The sequence below is a fragment of the Procambarus clarkii genome, chromosome 69 (genome assembly GCF_040958095.1).
Source record: "Procambarus clarkii isolate CNS0578487 chromosome 69, FALCON_Pclarkii_2.0, whole genome shotgun sequence".
NCBI classification, from domain to species: Eukaryota; Metazoa; Arthropoda; class Malacostraca; order Decapoda; family Cambaridae; genus Procambarus; species Procambarus clarkii.
The window spans coordinates 19,174,913-19,196,992 of NC_091218.1; the positions used below are offsets into that span (position 1 = coordinate 19,174,913).

Below are 22,080 nucleotides of genomic sequence, written 5' to 3' on the forward strand. Positions count from 1 at the left end.
GGACGGTCACAATAGTCAGTCGGTCAGAGCGGGACGTGAGTTGACGCGTCGTGTTCCGTTGTCGTTAGGGAAGAACATCTCACCGTCAAAGAAAAAAACTTCTATCACCCTTCCATTAAGGTTGGGCGTGTCGTGTTTTCGTTGATATAGCATTTATTCCCCAGTAATTGCTAGCTAGCACTTGCCTCGGGGAACTTCCCTCACATGATCGACGACCTGGTGGGTTACTCACCATCCGAATTTGAGGCTTTTGAGTTAAAATTGCGGTAGGCGCGTGTGCGGAAAACGACCACGAGACCAATTCACAGTTCAGTAGGTAGGTGGAGCTAGTGACCACAGTGCGAGTCCCTGTGATGACGGCTCTCAGTGTCTCCACAACCCCTGCTTCATGATGTCGGTGTATCAGCGCCTCGCTCTATCATTCTCCTGCCTTCTACTACTGCGGGCCAGCGGCGCCCTGGAAGTAGTGAGCACTAGTGCTGGAAGTGGCATCATGAGCACTAGTGACACGGGGCAAGTGCCCATAGAAGGCTTTATGGAGGAAATCCGCCAGGCTATGACCAGCCAATGGGAAATCCTGCAGAATATTCGCTACCATACGCTGGTGACGAAGGTGCGTGTGACGCAGCTTGAGGCGCAGGTCAAGAATCTGGCAGCTAAAAACGTCAGCGTCAGCGAACCAGTCTTGCATACCTTCGGCTCCGGTAAGGTCATCCTAGCGCATATATATTTATTTTGGGAGCAATGTGTAGGGCAGAGATGATGAATTCTTAAACGTACTCAGTTTGGCTTGGCGAGGTTGCTTTAATTATATGATTGTGAATTATTATATTTCGATATTGTTTTTTGGATACATTATTCTTTATAATGATTGCTTCCGCTACTAGTGGTGTTACTAGTGATGTTCTAACTTTTAATACTGCTAATATCATTGCTATGACAATGTTGCTATTAGCGATGACACCAACGTTGCAGCCTCCTTGCCTCGATGTGTATCATTTGTAACACTGGCTTGCATAACATGAAAACAAAGCCAACTGACTCATACAAAGCAGCTCCTATTTTGATTCACCCAAACTTAACTGGTATAATACGCAGGTCTAACCTCAGCTTGAAACAACCCAGCGACCTCCCCCCAAAATTACTCTCAAATTCACGCTCTAAGTCACAAATGTTCCAGCCTCTATCACGGTCTAAGGAACCTCTGAATCTCTTATCTCAGTCCTCACACGTCTGCTCATTTGACACGTGTCAGAATCTCATGTTACCTTCCGTGTGTCTCTTATTGACACAACGGTTTTTCCGTTTCCCTTCAAGACACCACTAAGCCGGGCTTCTACTCCACCATGGGGGAGACTAAGCCCTGCGAGGGCGCGGGCCCCGACGCTGACGGAGGGGTGTCGCTGCTGGTGGAGGCCATGAAAGAGCTCTCTGCCAACTACAACAGGCTGCTCAACTCTTCGGTCTTGTCCAGCAACGGCGCCATCACCTTCGAGGAGGACTTCGACAAGCTGGCGGAAATCGCTAACCGCATTAAAGACTTGTCTGGGGACACAGCGACGGCTCCTTCGCCAGGAAACGGAGAGATTGACGTCGGTGTGACTGCCATAGCTTCCGGTACGTATATATATGGTTGTTTCATAACCCTTTCATCTCTCGTTCCCCTCACACACACACATTAATTGTTAAACTAAGACAAACATTTCGATAAGAATAGCATCAAATTAATGCTACATGAATGAATGAGTGCCTTCTGGCAGGTGTGGAGTACCCGACATGTGTGACGTATGAAGTGTTTGTCCTGCAACAGGTGTGAAGATCGAGACGAGGCCAGCAAGCGGTGTGGAGGATGTGAGGCGTCCGACGGAGGCAGCAGCAGCAGCGGCCGCGGGTCCGAGCATCGCCGTGAGCTCCAGTCCCAACGTGACCGTCCGAGTGGGGGACACAGCCACCCTCACCTGCCATGTCAACAATCTTGGAGACACCAGTGTGAGTTACCTGTCCTAGCTAGCGTCTTGTTGTTGTTTTAGATTCAGCTACTCAGAACAAAAATTCCAAGTAGCACGGGCTATGGTGAGCCCGTGACTTACCCGGCACAGGAGCGGGGCTGTAACTTGGTCCTAGCTCTGATTTCTGGCTATATACCTCAGTTACCTCTGATGGGTATATCCATCAATAACTGAGGGTTATATAGTCATCTAGTAATAGCATCTAGCACTCATCTCTAGCTTTTCATTAACAAATTAAAATTATTTGTCGTTTGCATTAATCTTAAAAAAAATAATAGGGTTATATTGGAATGCAAGTTTCCTTTTACCTAATGCCTCTGTTCACCTAGTAGTAAATAAGATACCCGGGAGCTAGGCAACTATTGTGGGTTTGCATCCTAAGGAGGATCAGTAATTCGACCTTTGGGGACCTCGATGCAAGCCTAATGTATGTATGTGTATGTGTGTGTGTATATATATACATATATATAATGCTCGTCAGGGAAGCTTAACCTTTACCGTCCTCATCATCCGACTGACCAGGAATCATCAAACATTTAACCTACGAAACCTGTGCATCTTTTCTCAATCATGGCGGCTTTGTCTGTATCTATAAAACGTTTACTAACCTCGAAACTTAGCACCCTGAGGTTATTGCGGTCACAGACGATCTCGTAGCCCCTTTCCCACCTCATAAACCACTTCTAAAATTATTAATTATTATTATTTATTCTCCCTACCTCTATCTAGGTGTCTTGGGTTCGCAGCGAGGACGGGAGCTTCGTGGCCATCGGCTCCTACGTGTTCTTCCCAAGCAGCCGCTTCCAAGTGGTGGCGCAGGTGGGGAGTAAGGACCACCATCTGAGGATCCTCCAGGTGAAGGAAGAGGACCAGGGCGCCTACGAGTGTCAGGTGTCCGGGGAACCGCTCATCATCCACACCATCTGGCTCACTGTCAAAGGTCAGGAGGATGGTTATCTTGGGCATAATGCTACATAAAACTGCATCCATTCACATCAGTATATACGATATGATGTAAGGAGAAAAAGAATATATTATCACAGATGTTTAAATAAGTGTGGTGTGGAGTGAGGTATGTGGTATCTTGGCAGGTATGGATGATGAGGAGGAGGAAGCAGATACCGAGAGTCCAAGCATCGTGAGCAGCCCCAACGTGACTGTTCAGGTCGGAGAGACAGCCACCCTCACCTGTCGGGTCCACCACCTTGGAGACCAGGCAGTAAGTCTCCTACCATCGTCACCTACAAGCAGTTCCTAATCAGTTCGCATCCTCAAGAGTTCTGGGTAATATTCCTGGACGCGTAAGTTGGAGAAACAGTGAACAAAAAGTGTTTTTGAGGATCCAACAGAGTGTATAGCATCTTTCATTCATATACAGGGGAGGGGGGAGAGCTAGCAACTGCGTGGAATGAACATTAGTTTCTATTGATACGGACGGGCTGCACAAATAATAATTAGTCCAGCAATAAGGTCTACTAGTGAACGTCACCTGATGCTTCTGTTCACCAAGCAGTAAATAGCTACCTGGTTATTAGACAGCTGTGATGGACTGCATCCTGGGGATATGTGTGTATAATATATATATAGTAGATGTAGAGAAAATAGGTCGGAAGTTAGTACACAAGTCAACTGACGGTTAGAAAGGCAGGGCCTAACAGTTATAGCCCTATCCTGCAAACACAAACAGTTACTACACACACACAAGCTTAGGAAGTGATGTGGTGGAGGCTGACTCCATACACAGTTTCAAGTGTAGATATGATAGAGCCCAATAGGCTCAGGAATCTGTACACCAGTTGATTGACGGTTGAGAGGCGGGACCAAAGAGCCAGAGCTCAACCCCCGCAAACACAACTAGGTGAGTACATATGTAAGAATAATCACAACAAAAACACGTAATTCAGTTATGCGTAAGTATTCACAAAGAAAATGAAACGAAAATTCAGTTTTCGTATTTCAATACATTATCAACGAAATACAGTATTTCCTTGATAATGTGTTGAAACACGAAAAACGTTCGAAATTTTCGTGTCATTTTCCTAGTAGATACTTACGTACATACATATCTATCTATCAACTCCAAGCACTGTTTCCCCAGGTAACGTGGATCCGGACGAGTGATGAACATATACTGGCCATCGGAGAAGTTAACTTCTCCAGGGACTCCCGCCTTCAGGTGACGCACGACAGGCAGTCCGGTGACTGGCTCCTGAGGATAGAAGACGTAGCCGAAGGTGACGAGGGACCTTACGTGTGCACCGCGTCCTCCGCTGTCCCGGCCTCAGTCACTATCTGGCTCAACGTAGAGAGTAAGTGGGTCATCAACTGGTGTGTGGAGTGAGGTGTAGCATCATGCAGGTGTGGAGTGAGGTGTAGCGTCATGTAGGTGATGTATGCGGTCTCCAGCAGGTGTGGAGGAGGCGGAAGGCGTGAGTCCGAGCATCGTGGAGACCTCTAATCCCAACGTGACGGCCACAGCGGGAGAAACAGCCACTCTGAGCTGTCCTGCTAGTAACCTTGGAGACGCCGCCGTGAGTTTCAAGATTGCTAACACAAACTTCTGTTCAAAAGTGTTCATATGCTGTTTGTTTGATTTCCGTCGTACTTAAGGTCTTAAGTCTTAATTAAACAGCGAGTCAAATTGTATCCGTCAGTGTCTTAAGCCGTGCGACTCACTCACAGGTATTCTGGTACCGCGACAAGGACCTGAATCTGTTAACAGGTGGACCAGTCACTTACGCCATAGACGATCGCTTCAAAGCCATGAAGGACGAAGGCGCCGACGACTGGACGCTGCAGATAACGAGACTTCGAGTCTCTGACGCAGGCTGGTACGAGTGTGTTGTAGTCTACCCGTCTCCTGTCAAACACAGAGTCTATCTCACTGTTGAAGGTAAGTGGTATGAACCGCTTCATTGTGTATGTCTATTTATGTCTCTTAACACGCACGCACACATCCCCAGGAAGCAGCCCGTATAACAGCTGTCTAACTCCCAGGTACCTATTTAGTGCTAGGTGAACGGTGGTGCAGGGCGAAAGAAACTCTGCCCATTTGTTTCTGCCTCGGCCGGGAATCGAACCCGGTTCCTTAGGACTACGACCCTGAGTGCTGTCCACTCAGCCGCGAGGCCCCCCCCCCCCTAATGTTTGATGTTGTTTAAAATGTTTACTGCAAAGCATTTAAACTATTCTGGCATAATGTCAAACATTTAAACTGTTACGACATAGTGGCAATTATTTAAACTGTCAGTAAAGTGAATTTATAGCATAGTAGCAAGAGTTTAATTGCCTTCATGACTCTTCTCATAGGACCTACTGTCATCAGTAGGTCCTATGAATTTACAGCACAGTGACGAGTTATAAAATGCTCATAATGTACGCTTGCAACACTGGTCACAAAGTCATATAAATATACACGGAAAAATGCAACACGGTGTTAAATAAAGTTCATTGTTGCTACCGCTAGAGTCGTCGACCACCACCAGCAGAGAGGCGAGGCTACTGACGGAGGACCCCACCAGAATCGGGCCGAGGATACTGCCCAGCATCGGGCCGAGGATACTGCCCATCATGGAGACCAGGATACTGACGGAGGCCAGCAGTAGTAACGTCACAGTTCTGGAGGGTGACAGTACCTCCCTCACCTGTCGGGTTCAGAACCTAGGCACAAACACGGTGAGTTGAGAGTGACGTACATAGATCATTGTACAGGTTCACTGGCAAGCATTTAAACTGATACCACATGATAACAAACATTTAAGCCGTTACGGCATAGTAGCAAGCTTTTAAATTATGATGATTAAGTTTATAGAATAATAAGTTCATTTGTGAATTATGCGAGCTTACATCAGAGCAAATTATGTTTCCATTTGGCCTATAATCTTGACACAACCAGTTATAATGACTTCAAATTACGGTACTAGAGAACCCTAGGATTTCAATTAATAGCACATTCGTATCTTAGGTTACATGGAGTCGCAGGAAAGATTTACACATCCTGACGGCGGGGCAGTACACGTTCACACCAGACGACCGCTTCTCAGCATTTCATGAAGGAGAGGACTGGAGGCTACAGATCTCGACCGTGAACAAGAGTGACGAGGGAGAGTATGAATGTTTGGTCTCTACCAGTTCGCCCATCACACGGATATTCTTTCTCAAGGTCGTCGGTAAGTAGCAGTTTTGGTAAACAACTGATTTAGTATAGTCTGCAGGGATATTCCTGCTCGGGCCCCCATGCCTCTGGCTGGCCCAATAATTACTCGTTTCTCGTTTCTGTCGTAAGGGGTGGATGAGTATTTATGACTATGTTGACTTGAGTAAGATTTTGACCAATGTGTAACAATTTCTTCTGCACTGTTAAATCTCATTTGAAATTTTATTTGGTTTGTAACTGCACTGTGTTAGCTAATGTTCCAACAGTGCAGTTACCAACCTGCTGATCTGACGTCAAGATATCCTTAGTGTCTGAATTTAACGTGCTATAACTTTTATACCATATACGTTGCTAATACATGAAGCTTTGAAGTGCTGCCATGGTAAAATTATCCTACTTGTGTGTGCATTTGTATACATGCTCGTGTTTCTTATGCAACAAAGAGAAGTCAGTATTTGCCTACCCAGTTATTTGTGTCTTGATATTGCCTCAGCAGAGCTGCAAGCTGCCGCAAGAAAGCCAATGGTGGTAGACAGCAACGAGGACGTCACTGTTTTCAAGGGTGAAACTGCAACCCTTTCTTGTCCCTTCCCAGACCACAACACGCATACTGTAAGTGGCAAAACGCATTTTTTGAGGCACAGGGAGCATACTGTAGGTCACAGGGAGCATACAGAGTCACTGATCTTGGGGAAAGTACCTTTTAGCTATACAAAATCGCTAAGTTTAAATTAAGAGAACACTTTGATAAATATGTAGGTTCGGGATTAGAGTGGTGGATTTATGGAGAAAATTACAGGGTAATATAATAGGGTTGGGATTGTTGGATGGCTTCAAGCATAGGTGAGACATCTATATGAGTGAGTTTGGTTGGGTATAAATACGAGCTGATTCGTATGACACAAAAGTGCTCTGCAGTGCTTAAATAACCCATCACAATTGATGTCTGAAGTAGCTTGTATATTAAATGGAATGTAATTTTTGCCAATGATAATAACTATTGTATAAAATTTGTGTGAATCCCATCCCATAATGGAGTTGGAAAACATGACCTTGTAGATCGATTGGCCAAGGAAACTTGCAGGAAAGAAAACACTGATTATGACTTTGGACTATCTAATGCAATTATTAAAAACATACAAATTAAAGAAATTAATTCAGATTTAGAATATCTAAGAAATCCCCAGAGACCTGAAAGCTGCAGTATTAAAAGTTATGACAACTTTTGTAATAATAGGTATTTGGTCAGCACAGTAACCGGACCAGGCAATGTGATGTAGTCATTGCGCGAATTCGCCTTGGCTATAGGCACATCTGGCAGGTTAGTGAGGCTGAGCCACTACCAGAATATTCAGATTGTAGACTCTGTGATAAACCTTTAATACATTCACTATTGTTGAATGTGAAACCGTAAAAGATTTTAGACCTTCTGGCCTCTTGTACCACCAACTGTGTAACTATTTCATTGACTCAGGTGTTCTGGACGACATCCTAACAATTTATCCAAAATTGCTTGTCCATTTTAAAGAATGAAGAACAATTTTATTTATATTATTTTTAAGTTGCATCTCTTATGAACCCATCCCTTCAGCCTACAGTTTAGACTTATTGTCTTGTGTATGACCCTCTGTTCTGTGTGACAGTGAATACCAGTATCATCCACACTTTAATAAGACTTAATTGAAATCCTCAGATTAGGCAAAATTGTAATTAAATTTTGTCAATAAAGATGTTAATAATAATAATAATAATGCTTCGTGTGGACAAAATTATGCTTTCTGCTGTTTTCTTTATTCTCAAGTTTTAGTAATGACCTTCAGGGAAGTAAGTCTTGGGTATAGTAATGACCTCGTGGGAAGTCTTGGATATAGTAATGATCTATGAGAAATACATCTTGTGAATAGTAATGATCTTGGGAAAGGGAACAGCAACTATCCATTTGGCATCCCATTAGGTATGCTAAAAAAAAACACTTATTAAACTGTGGCTTACCCTATTGCTACCCTCACGAGAGACCTCTCCCGTCACGCAGGGTGCAGTCGCACCTCCACAGATTTATTTATTTTTATTTATTTATTCAGCTCTTGATACTGGTAATGGCTCAAAAGGGCCACCACTTACGGGCTATTCATGCCCGTGCCACCTTTTGGGTGGCTTAATCTTCATCAATATTCCTACCCTCAGACAACATGGGTACGCATTGCGGACATGCGGGTGCTGGAGGGGCCTGTGATCACCTCAGACGAGCACTTCACCCTCCAGCAGGACCAAGGCGGGTACTCAAGTCTCAAAATCCTTGCCGTGACGGAACTAGATGAGGGAGTTTACCAGTGCAAAGTCTCCACCAACCCGCCCAACACACGGCTGTTTCATCTCAGTGTCCAAGGTATTTGAGTCGACTTGGGCAAGTTGGGCAAGTACACATGCTGGTGTGTGTGTGTGTGTTCTCAGTTGAATGTACTCGCGTGGATGTGAAGGTGTGAGAAGGGAGTTCAAAACTCAAACCTAACATACTATCGATTGTCATTTGTATTTTCGACCCTTTTTTTATGTCGTATCTGCCTTTAAAGCTGTATATTAAACGTCAAATATCTTTCCTTTGTTCCACTCCACTTTTTCATATATTTGTTGGGAGAAGTTTTGGGTGAATTGTTTTCATGTTAGGCTTGCAAGCTGTTGCTTGGATAGGCTCTTGTATCTTCTGTATGATCGTACATAAATGTCGCCAGTTTCAACTCATTACCTTAAAAAGTCTCAAAACAAACACAAAATAGCCGCTATGGAAGCTATGCTGCTCAATTTCCCTTCCGTATATATATATTATTTATATAAGACAAAGTTATATATAGTCCTTCAAACTATATGAATACCATTTTGTATTATTAGCCAGTCATGTATGACATATCTGAATTGTTGACCTGTTTTCAGTATCAGCATCTAATTGCCAAAACGATTTCCATAAATTTTTATATTTTACACATCACTTAATTCCCGAAAGCTCCAAAAGCACTTTTTGTTTCCAATTATCTACAGCAGCGCGAGTAGTGAAATTTAGTAAATACATCCATGCATTTTTGATTTGCATTAATGGCAGCTGTAGTTGTATTCTTAATACGTTTATTATGGAAGCATTGTTGTATTAATATAATTATTATTTATATAATAGAACACCATCAGTATACTTGTTCTTGATTGTCCGTTGATTAATGTATATAGAAACACTGAGATAAGGACTGTTCCTGAACAAATAGCCTGGATGTGTCACAACGGAAAGGTTGATGATATTCTTGAGAGATATAAGAATTTTGCACCAAGATTGTAATATTTTGTTGAATTATCTGCAGGTGTCTTGCAAATTGTCTATACAGTATACCTAGGTCATAAAAGTATTTGTGTGTACGTCTGATACCATACTACTTGTGAGGGAGGAAATGTATATTTTTACCTCTCAGAATGTTTGGTAATGTGTTTATTTGTGATGTGTGTCTATGTATATATTAACACGTTGTACTGAATGGGGTGAGAATAGCTTGAGCTACCTCATCCCTTTGTGTGTATTTTACCTCAATAAACTTATTTCAATTTCAATTTCAATCAGTATACTAAATTGTACATATTTCCATTATTATTGAATATTTTTATTAATGGTTTCTATAAATATTGCAGACGACTCCAGGAACACTGCAAATACACCAACTAGACTAGTGACAAATACAACAGGGAACTCGACCAGTGACAAATTCAACAAGGAACTCTACCAGTGACAAATACAACAAGGAACTCGACCAGTGACAAATACAACAGGGAACTCGACCAGTGACAAATACAACAGGGAACTCGACCAGTGACAAATACAACAGGGAACTCGACCAGTGACAAATACAGCATGGAACTCGACCAATGACAAATACGACAGGGAACTCGACCAGTGACAAATACAACAGGGAACTCGACCAGTGACAAATACAACAGGGAACTCGACCAGTGACAAATACAACAGGGAACTCGACCAGTGACAAATACAACAGGGAACTCGACCAGTGACAAATACAACAGGGAACTCGACCAGTGACAAATACAGCATGGAACTCGACCAATGACAAATACAACATGGAACTCGACCAGTGACAAATACAACAATTAACTCGACCAGTGACAAATACAACAATTAAGTCGACCCGTGACAAATACAACAAGGAACTCGACAAGTGACAAATACAACAGGGAACTCGACCAGTGACAAATACAACATGGAACTCGACCAGTGACAAATACAACAAAGAACTCTTAGACAAATACAACAAGGAATTCTGTGACAAATACATTCATTAAACAAAACCAATCGAGCTATACCGTGATACTTGGATATTAAAGGAGTCAGAAATATAGCAATATTATATATTGTGTATATGTGTTGCTTGAAATACTTGTAGATTGCTTCAAGACTATTATAAAACTTGTATTTAGGTTTATTGTTTACAACAACACGCTAGTATCATCTATTACGATTTCCTGAAGAAGGATAACTTTTGACTTAATACAGCAAAATTAAACTGTATCACCAGCAAAAGTGCCTGGATTCAAGGTAGCAGGAAACCCATGCTTCAGCAAGGTGAAGCACAATAAGAAATACTAATGGTGGCTTTACTACTTAACGGAGAGTGCTTACTTAACTAGGATATGTGCACCAGATCACGACGTCCGCCTCCCACCGACCTTAGTTACAGACTGCAGAGCGCGTCAAATCTACTTTATGACTGGCTGCCGAGTTGGTACAAATATTGTTCTAAAACACTCCGAACCAAACATCCTAACCACTACTCAATCGCCAACATTCAATCCTTAATATTAATGCAGCATCCTGGCTCTATACTCTACTAGTCAAATTATTACGATAGGACATCTAAGCTGGTTAGGAGTACAACTTACTCTTACGTCTGGCAGTGTATTATAATACCTGGCCAACTGTCTACATATATCTTAAGGTTACGTCAGTACTTCATCCTTATAAAACATACATAAAACCTATTTTGTAATAGCCTTAATTTATAATATACTACAAATTCAGATCCTATCACATTCATCCTGGTAATAAAAATAAAATTCTTACCCGTTTCCTATGTAAACAAACATGGCTCCCACACTGCCTAAACTCATGGCTCCCAAACTACTTAGGAACAAAAAGGATCGTAGCAAAGAAATGTTAAAATTTATGTTTGAGCCTGTGAGGGGGGGTCGACCATGGATGTAATGGACTTAGAGTCGAGGACGGGTTGCTTTGGTCACGGGCGTAATTATAGGGAAATTGTCTTGTATAAATAGTTGTGGTGTTTCATATGTTTCATTGCTAGTAAACTTTGTGTCTTTGTTTCATGTCTGTGTTGTTGCTGCTGTTATTGTGTATAGTAAACATCTAAAGATATGCTGTGATTTCATTTTTTACTTGTGTGCTTTAATTTACGTTTCATACTATAAAATGCATCACAAATTAAGGCATCCCGAATTTTGGAGGTTATAAAATTTAAAAAATAATACTAATAAAATATGTGTGTGCTTATGCTAGAAACCTAGAAATGCGATGACCAGTTAATCATCCTAACGACTAGGCTATCTGGCCCGTTAAAAATCAAAGGTCCTTGGAGATACACCAAGAATCTTAGCCAAAGCTGTGGAGGGCCGTTACAGCTTAACAATTAATTGAGATACAATCCTGTATAAATATTAATCACAAAATTCGTACTTATGTCGTGGAACAGAAAGCCTGTTAGTAGGGCTTATCGAGGTCCCTTTAGAGCTCTGGACCAATGACTGACCTTTCCCAGGAGACAAGCCTAATTCTATTTAGTGCTAAATAAACATTGGTGTCAGGTAAAAGAAAATACTGCTCAAACGTTTCTATCCTGTCGCGTTAATCGAACCCATAACAAATTGGTTGTGAAATTGTGAATCGACGCTTGTCAAAACACCAGGGAACCCAATTACAATTTCCTTTTAAATTAGTTATCATTACCTGTATTAACCTACTATGACCTTTGACCCAGATCCCCTATGGCCCATAATGGAGGAGGTACCGACAGACGTTCATACTGTGGCGGGGAAGACAGTGACCTTGACTTGTCGTGTCTCAAGTCAAATCCAACCCATCATCACCTGGAAGAAAAATGGCCTTCAATTGACCTATGGCCGCCACCAGGTGACCCGGGATGGAGACCTGTTGATCAGGTTCGTACTGTTTGCTTTAGTTGTGCTCATAATGTAACTGGTGGTGGCAGTTTCCCCCACCCCCCTCATGGCACTACATTGGCACTACAGCCACTTTTCATTCACATTATAACCACCATGATTCACAATGACGGCATATATATATTTCCATCAAGCTTTATAATAGCGCTACCACATATTTCCATAGCAGAGCCAAATATACTTCCTCCATGGTACAGGCACCAAGTAGAGGTGATTTCAAATTCAAAATTCAAAATTCAAATTTGTATTTAGGTAAAAGTACATACATAGATGATAAGTTACAAACATAATGTTGGATTTATAGATAGAGCTAGTACATACCATACCTAAAGCCACTAATACGCATAGCGTTTCGGGTACGACTTAAATGACTTAATTCAACCTCATAAAATACTAAGAGGTCTCAATGAAATACAGATGTTCTGGTTGAGTTGTAACGCAAGAATTGGGCATGTATGGAAGCTAAACACGCAGATGAGCGCTACATACTATATTCTCACTACCTTAGCGCTTTTTTATGATAATAATCTACATATTACGATGCTCCAGGGATGTGAGATTTAGTGACGAGGGTCGCTATCTCTGTAACGCCACCAACCGTCACGGCAGCGTGGAGAGTGGCGCCAACCTCAGGGTTGAAATGGCCACCAAGATTATTAAGGCGCCAAAAGATCGTCATCGAATGAAGGGGGAATCGGCTGTCTTCAGGTGAGTGCAACGTTCACGATTTCCTGTGTTAGGTGGTGTAAATGTTCGTATTTTGTGTTTTTAGAGGGGGGAGAAAGGAAGTCTAGATCAATCCCCAATCTACTAATACGCCTGTCACTATATCCTGAAACACTTAGCCCAAAAGTTTCTATATTGTTTATTGCTATTTACATATTTACATGTAATATTTTATGATTACCTGTGCATATACAATATATATATGTACATTTTGTAGGTTTTAAATCACAAATTATATTTTCAAATGCAGATTTTATGCACCTTCGGCTCTTATTTTTACTTGTATTCTTATGTCTTATTATCCACTATTTCCCTGTCATTCTGTTTCATAGTTACACCCTCTGTTGACCAAACCACACACTAGGAAGTGAAGGGACGACGACGTTTCGGTCCGTCCTGGACTATTCTCAAGTCGACTGAGAATGGTCCAGGACGGACCGAAACGTCGTCGTCCCTTCACTTCCTAGTGTGTGGTCTGATCAACATATTTCAGCCATGTTATTGTGACTCCTCGTCTGCATACACCCTTTACCTGTTCCTCGTCATCACCTCCACAGGTGTAAAGCAGTGGCCGACAGTGACCTGGTGTTGAGTGTTGAGTGGCTGGTTAATGGAGAAGTGGTCGACTACGACAAGAACCCCAGATTGATGCGACGGCCCAAGAACGCCCTGATGGTGAGTCCGGTGACCGAGGAAGATGCCGGGGTGTACACCTGCCTGGCCTCCACGTCCCTGGATAGTGTCACCGCCAACGCCACCCTCACTGTCAAAGGTGAGGCATGTGGCGGCCATGTTGGTGACGCCTTACAGACAGACACTTTCTTATTTATATAGTTTTGTGTATACTGTAGTTAATTCTAGAGTTGGTTAGGTAAGAGATTTTATTTCTGCTAGCAAATTGTTGTATTTAAAAGTACGTATGTTTGAAAAAGTTCGTAATGTAATCAGTTACGATTCATATATGTATTTAATTCACAAATTACACCATTCTGAACGCAGATATAAACAAATCAAATTCACCTTGCAGTTATTCACTATTTACCTTTCAGCGTGCTCGTTAAACCTACATTAAATAAACTTATAATTATATCATCTTGCTCAATTGAATCTTACCAGCATACCCCCTCTCGTCAATGCCCAACAGGCTCAGAGAGACATTCTAAGGTTCCGACAGGTTCCAGAGTGCTTACCCCATCCGAGGAAGACCCTTGTCCCCTTCCTTACCAGATGCTTAAAGATGACAACACCCTCTGTGTCCTTCTGGTAACTGACCGAAAGCTGAGTTGGAGAGAGGCCTCTCAATACTGCAGGTGTGTGTGTGTGGGTGTGTAGGTGTGTTCGATAATCCAGCTATCAGTTCATATGTAATTACCTAAGTGACGTTACAGGATGAGAACTAGGCTTGTGGTGTCACGCCTTTCCAGTACTCTTCGATATATGACTACTGACGGTTTTGCCCTCTACTACCTTCTTACTGAATTGTGGAAACCCAGCTGTCAATCCATGTGTGGGAAACCAGCTGGCTTGCATTCTTTACAACATAATAAATATAATCTCATTGTAAATTAGACTGTAAGCAAGTTTTTCCATGATGGGTAATTTTCGCTTTAGCGACATTATGGTTATTAAAAACTTTGGAGTACAGGCCATCAGGACAAAGTGGAGCTGGAACAAATGGTTGAGGTTACAAGCCTAATAACCTGTTATTTCTCCGTTACCACTTGAGCTAACTACACCAATCTCAGCTTAAGCATCCATCCAAACCACCAGTATCTATCCCCTATCTACTGTTATTTAGCACTAACCATCCCCCAATCATCGTTATCTACCCACAACCCCCATAAAGTACCCTTAACCACCATTATATCCCCCAAATCGCCATTATCTACCCCCTAATCAACATTAGCTACCCCTAATCAACATTAACTACCCACTAATCAGCATTAACTACCACTAATCCCCATTACGGACTCCCCAACTCCAATCAGGTATGTTCTCTACCATAGCTATCACATTTTCAGCTTTAAAGTCCATCCAAACTGAACACTTTTCGTGTCAGCAGGACGAACAGCCAATCTACTTTCATGAACCCATTATATTTCCCGTTTCTTCAAAATGTATAACCGAGGCTCACCCAGTTTGACTAAACTCCCTTCCCCACCACCTTTGTACAGGGACGGAGGCGGTGAACTGGCCTGGGAGGCTGAGAATGTCTTACTGAGAATCTTTCTGGATGAGCTTCACGGCCTCGCTGCAAAATCCTGTATGTTGTTACACACAGAAATCACAATAGCGTGATGTATCAAATGAACACATCCACAATGGGCGTGACGAGGATTCGAATCCTCGTCACGGCCCTTGTGGATTCGTTCCTGATGTTGTTCTAGCCTCAGCTACTCAGAACAAAATTTCCATGTAGGACAGGCTATAGAAATCCCTTTACGTCTTCTACGGATTCAGGGCACTTCTTATGCAGGTCATTTCGCCAACGGATTTTAAAGCATAATGTGACACATCACAGCCTACGCAAAAATAGTTTTAACAATTGGAAAAAAAGCCTAGTGGAAATGCCTGTGTCCAACTTGACTGTACTCAGTCTTCAACACCTATCTTCAAAATATTGAACAAGCTTTGAAGTTATAAAAATTCTTAGATTTAAAATATATTTAAAAACTTTAGATTACGTCTTGATATATTAGTCATAATGTAATAATCTTATTGCTTAAAGTCCATATATAATAGGCTTTAAATGTCCAAAATGTCCTGTATCCTGCCTGGTTGTTTTTCCAAGTTGTCCACTGAAGATAATTTTATTTTGTCTCTCTCAGGGACTCAATGGCCCTTCTGGGTGGGTGGCAGAGAGAACAAAGAAAATATAAGTGACACTGTCCCCAAAGGTGGTGGTGTAAGCAATACTGGAACTAGAAACAAAGGTGGCGGCACAGGTGGTAAGGGAGGTGGCAGTAGCAGCAGCAGTAGCAGCGTGTGGCGGTGGGTGGACGGAACTAGGGTGCCCTCGACGGATGTGTGGGCGCGCGGACAGCCCCGTCAATATGGGCGTGTGATGGCCCCTGATGGTGTATGTATGGTGTTGGATGGGTACTTCGGGTACCGCGCTAGTGCCCTACCTTGTCACCTCAGGAGGCGGTTCCTGTGTCGTCGCATCGTCCAATGAATATCTTCCTCCTTGTGCTCGAATACAAGTGCTCTCAACCTTATGTTCTCCAACTTGCGTTCAGTCTTTCCCCCTCATAATATGCCTATGTATACATATTTTATAGCATAATAAATGCATATACTCTGGCATGATATTTAAAAATATAAAAAAATAGGAAAATAAATTATTATTATTGTTTTTATTTTTATTTTAAAAATGTCTTCTCAGGTTTGCCTTGGCACACGAAACACTTAAATTACTTCAGACACATTTCTCGAATTCTTGTAACAGGCAAGGTAGTTACTAGTTTTCACCAAGTCCTGGCTATCCGGGGGTATGACCGGCTGACCTCAAGGGTCAACTAACATCTGAATGTCACGTATTTAGCTCGTTGTTACGTCTCAATTGTGGAGGGATCAAATGTGATGCACCACTCACACATGAAGACCACTGAACCGTTTGGGTACAAATGTTCCACCGGGCAGGATGATCAAACTCCATTCATCAAATTAGATTACAAACTGCTCGCCATACTATAGAATGGACATGAATTCAATAGATTGAGTTCAGCGAAGGATGAAGTTAATCACATAAATTATAAACCCTCCTCATGAAGAGATTGAAAAACGTTAATCTTTCTCTAGAAAGGAAAAGATTGATTGATGAGGATTAAGCTACTCAAGAGGTGGCACGGGCATGAATAGCCCATAAAAAGGAGAAGAGTTAGGGATGACATGATTGACTTTTACAAGTGGATGAATGGGCATAACAGGTGAGATGTCAATAAGGGTGTAGATTAGATATTCAGTGAATATGAATATGTTTGGGTGGATATTAATAGGAGCTGCCTCGTATGAGCCAATAGGCCTTCTGCAGTTTCCTTAATTCTTATATTCTAATAATAATTACTAGCTTAAATAGAAGTATAAATAACTGCGTTAGAATTACTTTTATCAACAAAATATAAAAATTAACATTTTTCAATTTTCTGTTTATATAATTTAATAAGTAACGACGTAAAAATATATATAAACATCTACGGTAAAGGCTGCCATGCCATAGTTCCTATAGGACTAAGAATAAATAATAAACAGTATCTAGTACATCCTCCTGTACAATAATATTTGAAGAAAGTCCTATGATTTTTGCGGTTCCATATCAAGTAGTGTTGCTATGGGCTCCATACCACATCTTCCAGCAAAACCCTGTTATATATATATATATGACTAAATACAAATTAAACATGATACTTATATCGTTAATTCGGTTTCAACTCATAAATTAAGACAATTACAATCCACTAAATATCAGAACTGTATAAATCTTGTGTTTTTTTGTATCTACATTGTTCTCATCAACCCTGCTGATGATCTAGTTTAGAAGGAAAATCTAGGATCCTGAAAATATATATTTTTTTAGAAGAGACGAAGGAGAAGAGTCGTGGCCATCACCAGGAGCCCGGCGGCTGTGGTGACCCGCGCCGAGTCTCCATCGTTATCATCATTATCGTCTTCATCACTATGATGAGAATCTCCCATTACTGGAACGATAAGAACGAAAATAGCGATCTTCTGGGCTGTACACAAGTCGGTTCTCCAACGGATTTTAAAATCTAAATATAGCCTAGCCTAACCGAACCTAAACTAATACATCCTATCCAACGGATTTTAAAATTAAATATAGCCTAGCCTAACCCAAGCTAAACTAATACATCCTAACTTAATGATATACAGTTTATGGTTTTGACAATTAGTAAACGAGCTTTGCTGAACCATTTTGTGTACGATTTGACCATACTTCAACTGGTTAGCTAATGTGTAAGAACTGAAAATATATGAGACTAAAACAACAAACAAAAGTGATATAGAAAATGCGAATTAAGCCATGTTCAGGTAGAAGTGCTTAATGCTGCGGTTCCCCTTCTCCCAAACTTCATTAAATGTAAAACAATCACAATAAAATGGTTAATAACCCAACCCAAACATATGAAAAGAACAGGATGACGTTTCGGTCCGTCTTTGACCCTTCTCAAGACGTGACACAGGTTCACGACGCACCGAAAGACCATCACTTTTTCTCGTCTTATGTTTGGGTCACCTGTTTCAGACACGTTGTGACTTATTCTCTGCTGTATAAAACAGGAATTGTCAGAAAAGACGATGCAAGAGTTGCCCAGACCACAGACTAGAAGGTCAAGGGACGACGACGTTTCGGTCCGTCCTGAACGATTCTCAAGTCGATTGTGAATGGTCACAATCGACTTGAATCGACTTGAAAATGGTCCAGTACGGACCGAAACGTCGTCGTCCCTTCACCTTCTAGTGTGGTCTGGTCAACATACTTTAGCCACGTTATTGTGACTCCTCGCCTGCACATGCAAGAGTTGCTCACCACAGCGAAGGTCATCTCTGGACACACCCTCGTCCTCACTCCTCCACTGGAAGGTCTGCAAGTCACAGGTGAGCTCCAGTGATGACAGGTCCCCGTCAGAATGGAAGCCCTTCTGACAGGTCACAACCACCTGTATAAGAGAATATGTTGACCCTCATGATGATGATGACCCGGATGACGTGTCACGTGATTGTCTAACGATCTAACTACAAGCACTACAGAACAGCTGTAAAAGTGTAGCGTGCTACAAAATATTCTGTAAAAGTCCCTTTGTATAGGTAGAACATATTAAGACATATTGATATAAATTATATTAACATAAATTAGACTATAAAGCGTCTACAACAAAAATAGATGCTACCAATTTTGCCAATACTGTATTGTGAGACATACACTGCCTTCTGATATACGTCAATTATGTAAAAAGTTCATCGCTAATTCAAGTTGTTTATCTGAACGAATATTAGGGTTCTGTTCCTGAGCCCATTATGCGGCTCGAGCAATTCCACCACTGCCCACATTATTGTTATGGCGTGAACAATACCTAAGCCAACCAAAACAATCTTACACTGTTGACCAGACCACACACTAGAAGGTGCAGGGACGACGACGTTTGATTAACACCTGGACAATCGACTTGAGAATGGTCCAGGACGGACCGAAACGTCGTCGTCCCTACACCTTCTAGTGTGTGGTCTGGTCAACATACTTTAGCTACGTTATTGTGACTCCTCGTCTGCAATCTGACACTCTCACCCTCCGTCCCTCTGTTTCTCGCCCTATCTTTCTCTCTTACTTTGGTTCTCACCCCTCTCTCTCTCTCTCTGTCTCTCACACGCCAACACACTCGGTAAGCCGTACCTTTGGGTCATCGAATAGTTTGATATACTCGTTACGACAAGTCTTCTTTCCCTCTCTGTAAGTCTCCACCTGATTCGCCTTGTTCTTCAGACCCGGACATCCTCTCTCCTGATCTGTTGATTGACAGTTGAAAGGCGGGACCAAAGAGCCGAAGCTCAACCCCCACAAGCACAATTAGTTAAGGACAATTAGGCGAGTACTTGACGATACAGGTAGAAGAGGAAGTCAAATGAGAGAGAGAGAGAGAGAGAGAGAGAGAGAGAGAGAGAGAGAGAGAGAGAGAGAGAGAGAGAGAGAGAGAGAGAGAGAGAGAGAGAGAGAGAGAGAGAGGGATAAAATAAAATAAAGAGAATATAAAATATAACAAGGATTCATGAAATGCATACAAAATACAATTTATAAAACAAAAATAAAAACTATTTATAATATTAAATCATATGAAACTGTAAACCAATTATTCATAACAATATATTTGTCATTAAAAATACAGGAAGGTCACTATACTCCGAGCAGCGTTGCCAACTCACGCAAATTGCCTTGAGTCACATAGAGAGAGATGTAATTCCCATCTGACTTGGTCACACCAACGGTTAGAAGGAAGTACGCATCGTAAGGCGTATTCTCGTCGACCTGTTGTGGTAATAACGGTAAGATCAACAGCAAATAACGGTTAATTATAGTTGGACTTGGCTGGATCGTGTCAAGTCCAGCACGCGCCACACCTCTGCACACACATCAAATAACATGGCACAACTGCTTTAGATTCAGGAGAGACCCTTGTAAATACTGGCTTGAAAATACGGCAGCTGATTTATAGAACCAATTACACCTGGATAATTTTGAGAAGCAAAGTATTCTTGCTGGTTGGTCAGTATACTATTATGGTGACCTAACCCACAGTTGATATAGCCCTTGAGCCCCAACATAAACCAAACCACCTCCAAGGCATCAGCCTGGTGGACCAAACTCTCACAAGTCTGGCCTCGGGCCGGGCTTGGGGAGTAGAAGAACTCCCAGAACCCCATCAAGCAGGTAACCAACCTCCTTCCTCACCCTGAATTCCTTATTGCTGTACGAGTAGCCCACAGACTTGTTTCCGTAGACGACCTTAAACCACTCTTGGGCGGTGACCTGGTCGTAGTAGCCCTGAAGACTGGGTGAATACATGCCGCTATGCACCGTCGGCTCCGGGTAGATGGTGTTAAGCTGTACACTGCTCACGGTAACACAACCTCCTTCTCTAATCTCGCTCTTCGTAGAGGTCGAACTTGATGTTGTATCTGTGGTAATGTTTGTGTGAGCCAGAAGGATGGATGGAAGAGAATGAGGAAGGACACAATAACGTGGCTGGAGATATTATGACCAAACCACAGGTTAGAAGATGATGAAACGAAGGTTTCGGTCCGTCCTGGAACATTATATTGACAATGGTACAGGATGGACCGAAACGTCGTCGTTTCTACATCTTCTGATGTGCAGTTTGGTCATCAATGAAGAAGTTATTTACACTGTGTTCGTGCCCGTATATAACTCAGAATATCATTATACTCGCTCACCTACGGGAGGGATCTTACCTATAATGAGAGCTTCCCACTTCTCCGCCTTCTGAGTCTGACCGTTGGTGAGAGTGGCGGAGCACTCGTAGTAGCCGCCCAGGTCGTATCGCAGCTCAGTCAGTTCCAAACTTCCATTATGAGCATTTAGATTCACTACCCCTTCCAGCGCGCCTGTGGCTGTAAGGGGTTTATGGGAAAGGTTGAATTATTAGAGAGAGGGGTTGTGGCGAGACATTCTGCACGTATAAATAGGAATTCAACTAGCCAACACCTTAATTCCACCCTCCCCGCCCCAATTCAAAACACTTTCTTATAATACTAATAGTAACTGCATCGAACTGTCCACAAACCTATACCACCGCCTGAGGGAGTCCACTCGTAGCTGCCATTCACCTTGTTCCCGTTCTTCTCGTGGAAGAAGTTCCATGAGATCTTCTGCAAAACCTCGTTTTTGGTGAGATCGAGAACGTAGGGACACTCCAGGAGGCTGTTGTTAGGCGAGGGTCCGAGACCGTAGGAGATGTATCGCTTGTTGTCCACCAGACGTACTGGACCCACCAGCAAGCCCGCGCACACTCCTGCGCACCAACAGAGACATGGACAAAGTAGTTTTAAGTAGCAGATAATGAGACAATTTTCTCCAAGCTACAGCCTAGTGAACCAAACTCTCACAAGTCAAGCCTGGCCTCGGGCCGGGCTTGGGGAGTAGAAGAACTCCCAGAACCCCATCAACCAGGTAATGGACACACGCGTACACACACCCACAAACATACAGACACAGGCACACAGATAGAGGTATACAGACACACAGTTTCACTCGGATACATGTCTATGACCTAAGCCTCTAAAGGGGCTGGATTCCTTCATTTTAATTATCCTTAGTGAGGCAAATATGAGGAGGATTAGTACAGTGGAAGACTGAAGCAAACAACAAGAAAACCTGGGCAAACTGAGGGAACGGTCCAACAAGTGGCTACCAGA

The 22,080-nt window shown here is 42.4% G+C and overlaps 2 protein-coding genes and 1 long non-coding RNA gene across 9 annotated transcripts in view; 1 reads left to right on the plus strand and 2 right to left on the minus strand.

The window, feature by feature from the left end:
• LOC123772128 (uncharacterized) overlaps positions 1-11,167 on the minus strand; it is a 29,695-nt gene extending 18,528 nt beyond the window's left edge. Inside the window, exons 1-3 of one of the 2 annotated variants that reach the window (XR_011224022.1) lie at positions 10,835-11,167; positions 6,629-6,775; positions 2,729-2,940 (exon numbers count right to left, since the gene is read on the minus strand). This is a non-coding gene — a long non-coding RNA (uncharacterized lncRNA). The remainder of the gene's footprint in view (positions 1-2,728; positions 2,941-6,628; positions 6,776-10,834) is intronic. The other variant, XR_006774618.2, reaches the window with a different exon arrangement.
• Positions 1-16,487, plus strand: LOC123772125 (basement membrane-specific heparan sulfate proteoglycan core protein). Of its 3 annotated transcripts, none has more exons than XM_045765121.2 (18): positions 1-704; positions 1,318-1,617; positions 1,811-1,989; positions 2,739-2,949; positions 3,101-3,228; positions 4,108-4,318; positions 4,416-4,540; positions 4,692-4,902; positions 5,476-5,684; positions 5,974-6,178; positions 6,659-6,777; positions 8,350-8,551; positions 12,207-12,387; positions 12,958-13,116; positions 13,692-13,906; positions 14,279-14,444; positions 15,309-15,397; positions 15,963-16,487. In XM_045765121.2, exons 1-18 carry the CDS (start codon positions 389-391, stop codon positions 16,307-16,309), a joined length of 3,573 nt encoding a protein of 1,190 aa, XP_045621077.2. In that variant the 5' UTR covers positions 1-388; the 3' UTR covers positions 16,310-16,487. The 3 variants fall into 3 exon arrangements, with proteins under 3 accessions (XP_045621077.2, XP_045621080.2, XP_045621079.2); XM_045765124.2 differs by having other exon boundaries at positions 4,419-4,540; XM_045765123.2 differs by having other exon boundaries at positions 2-704; positions 6,662-6,777.
• LOC123772126 (uncharacterized) overlaps positions 16,476-22,080 on the minus strand; it is a 16,850-nt gene continuing 11,245 nt past the window's right edge. For all 4 annotated transcript variants that reach the window (XM_069311124.1, XM_069311120.1, XM_069311123.1 and 1 more), the window contains 7 exons: positions 21,450-21,677; positions 21,118-21,276; positions 20,597-20,823; positions 20,071-20,173; positions 19,544-19,656; positions 18,683-18,812; positions 16,476-17,831 (listed from right to left, as the gene is read on the minus strand). In XM_069311124.1, the coding sequence (XP_069167225.1) occupies positions 17,707-17,831; positions 18,683-18,812; positions 19,544-19,656; positions 20,071-20,173; positions 20,597-20,823; positions 21,118-21,276; positions 21,450-21,677 (1,085 nt within the window). In that variant the 3' untranslated portion in view covers positions 16,476-17,706. The remainder of the gene's footprint in view (positions 17,832-18,682; positions 18,813-19,543; positions 19,657-20,070; positions 20,174-20,596; positions 20,824-21,117; positions 21,277-21,449; positions 21,678-22,080) is intronic.

Coding starts and splice junctions, on each gene's coding strand:
- LOC123772125 (XM_045765121.2), top strand. CDS start 389: ATGATGTCGGTGTATCAGCGCCTCGCTCTATCATTCTCCTGCCTTCTA. Junction 4,319..4,415: donor TATCTGGCTCAACGTAGAGA/GTAAGTGGGTCA, acceptor TGCGGTCTCCAG/CAGGTGTGGAGGAGGCGGAA. Junction 15,398..15,962: donor CGGCCTCGCTGCAAAATCCT/GTATGTTGTTAC, acceptor TGTCTCTCTCAG/GGACTCAATGGCCCTTCTGG.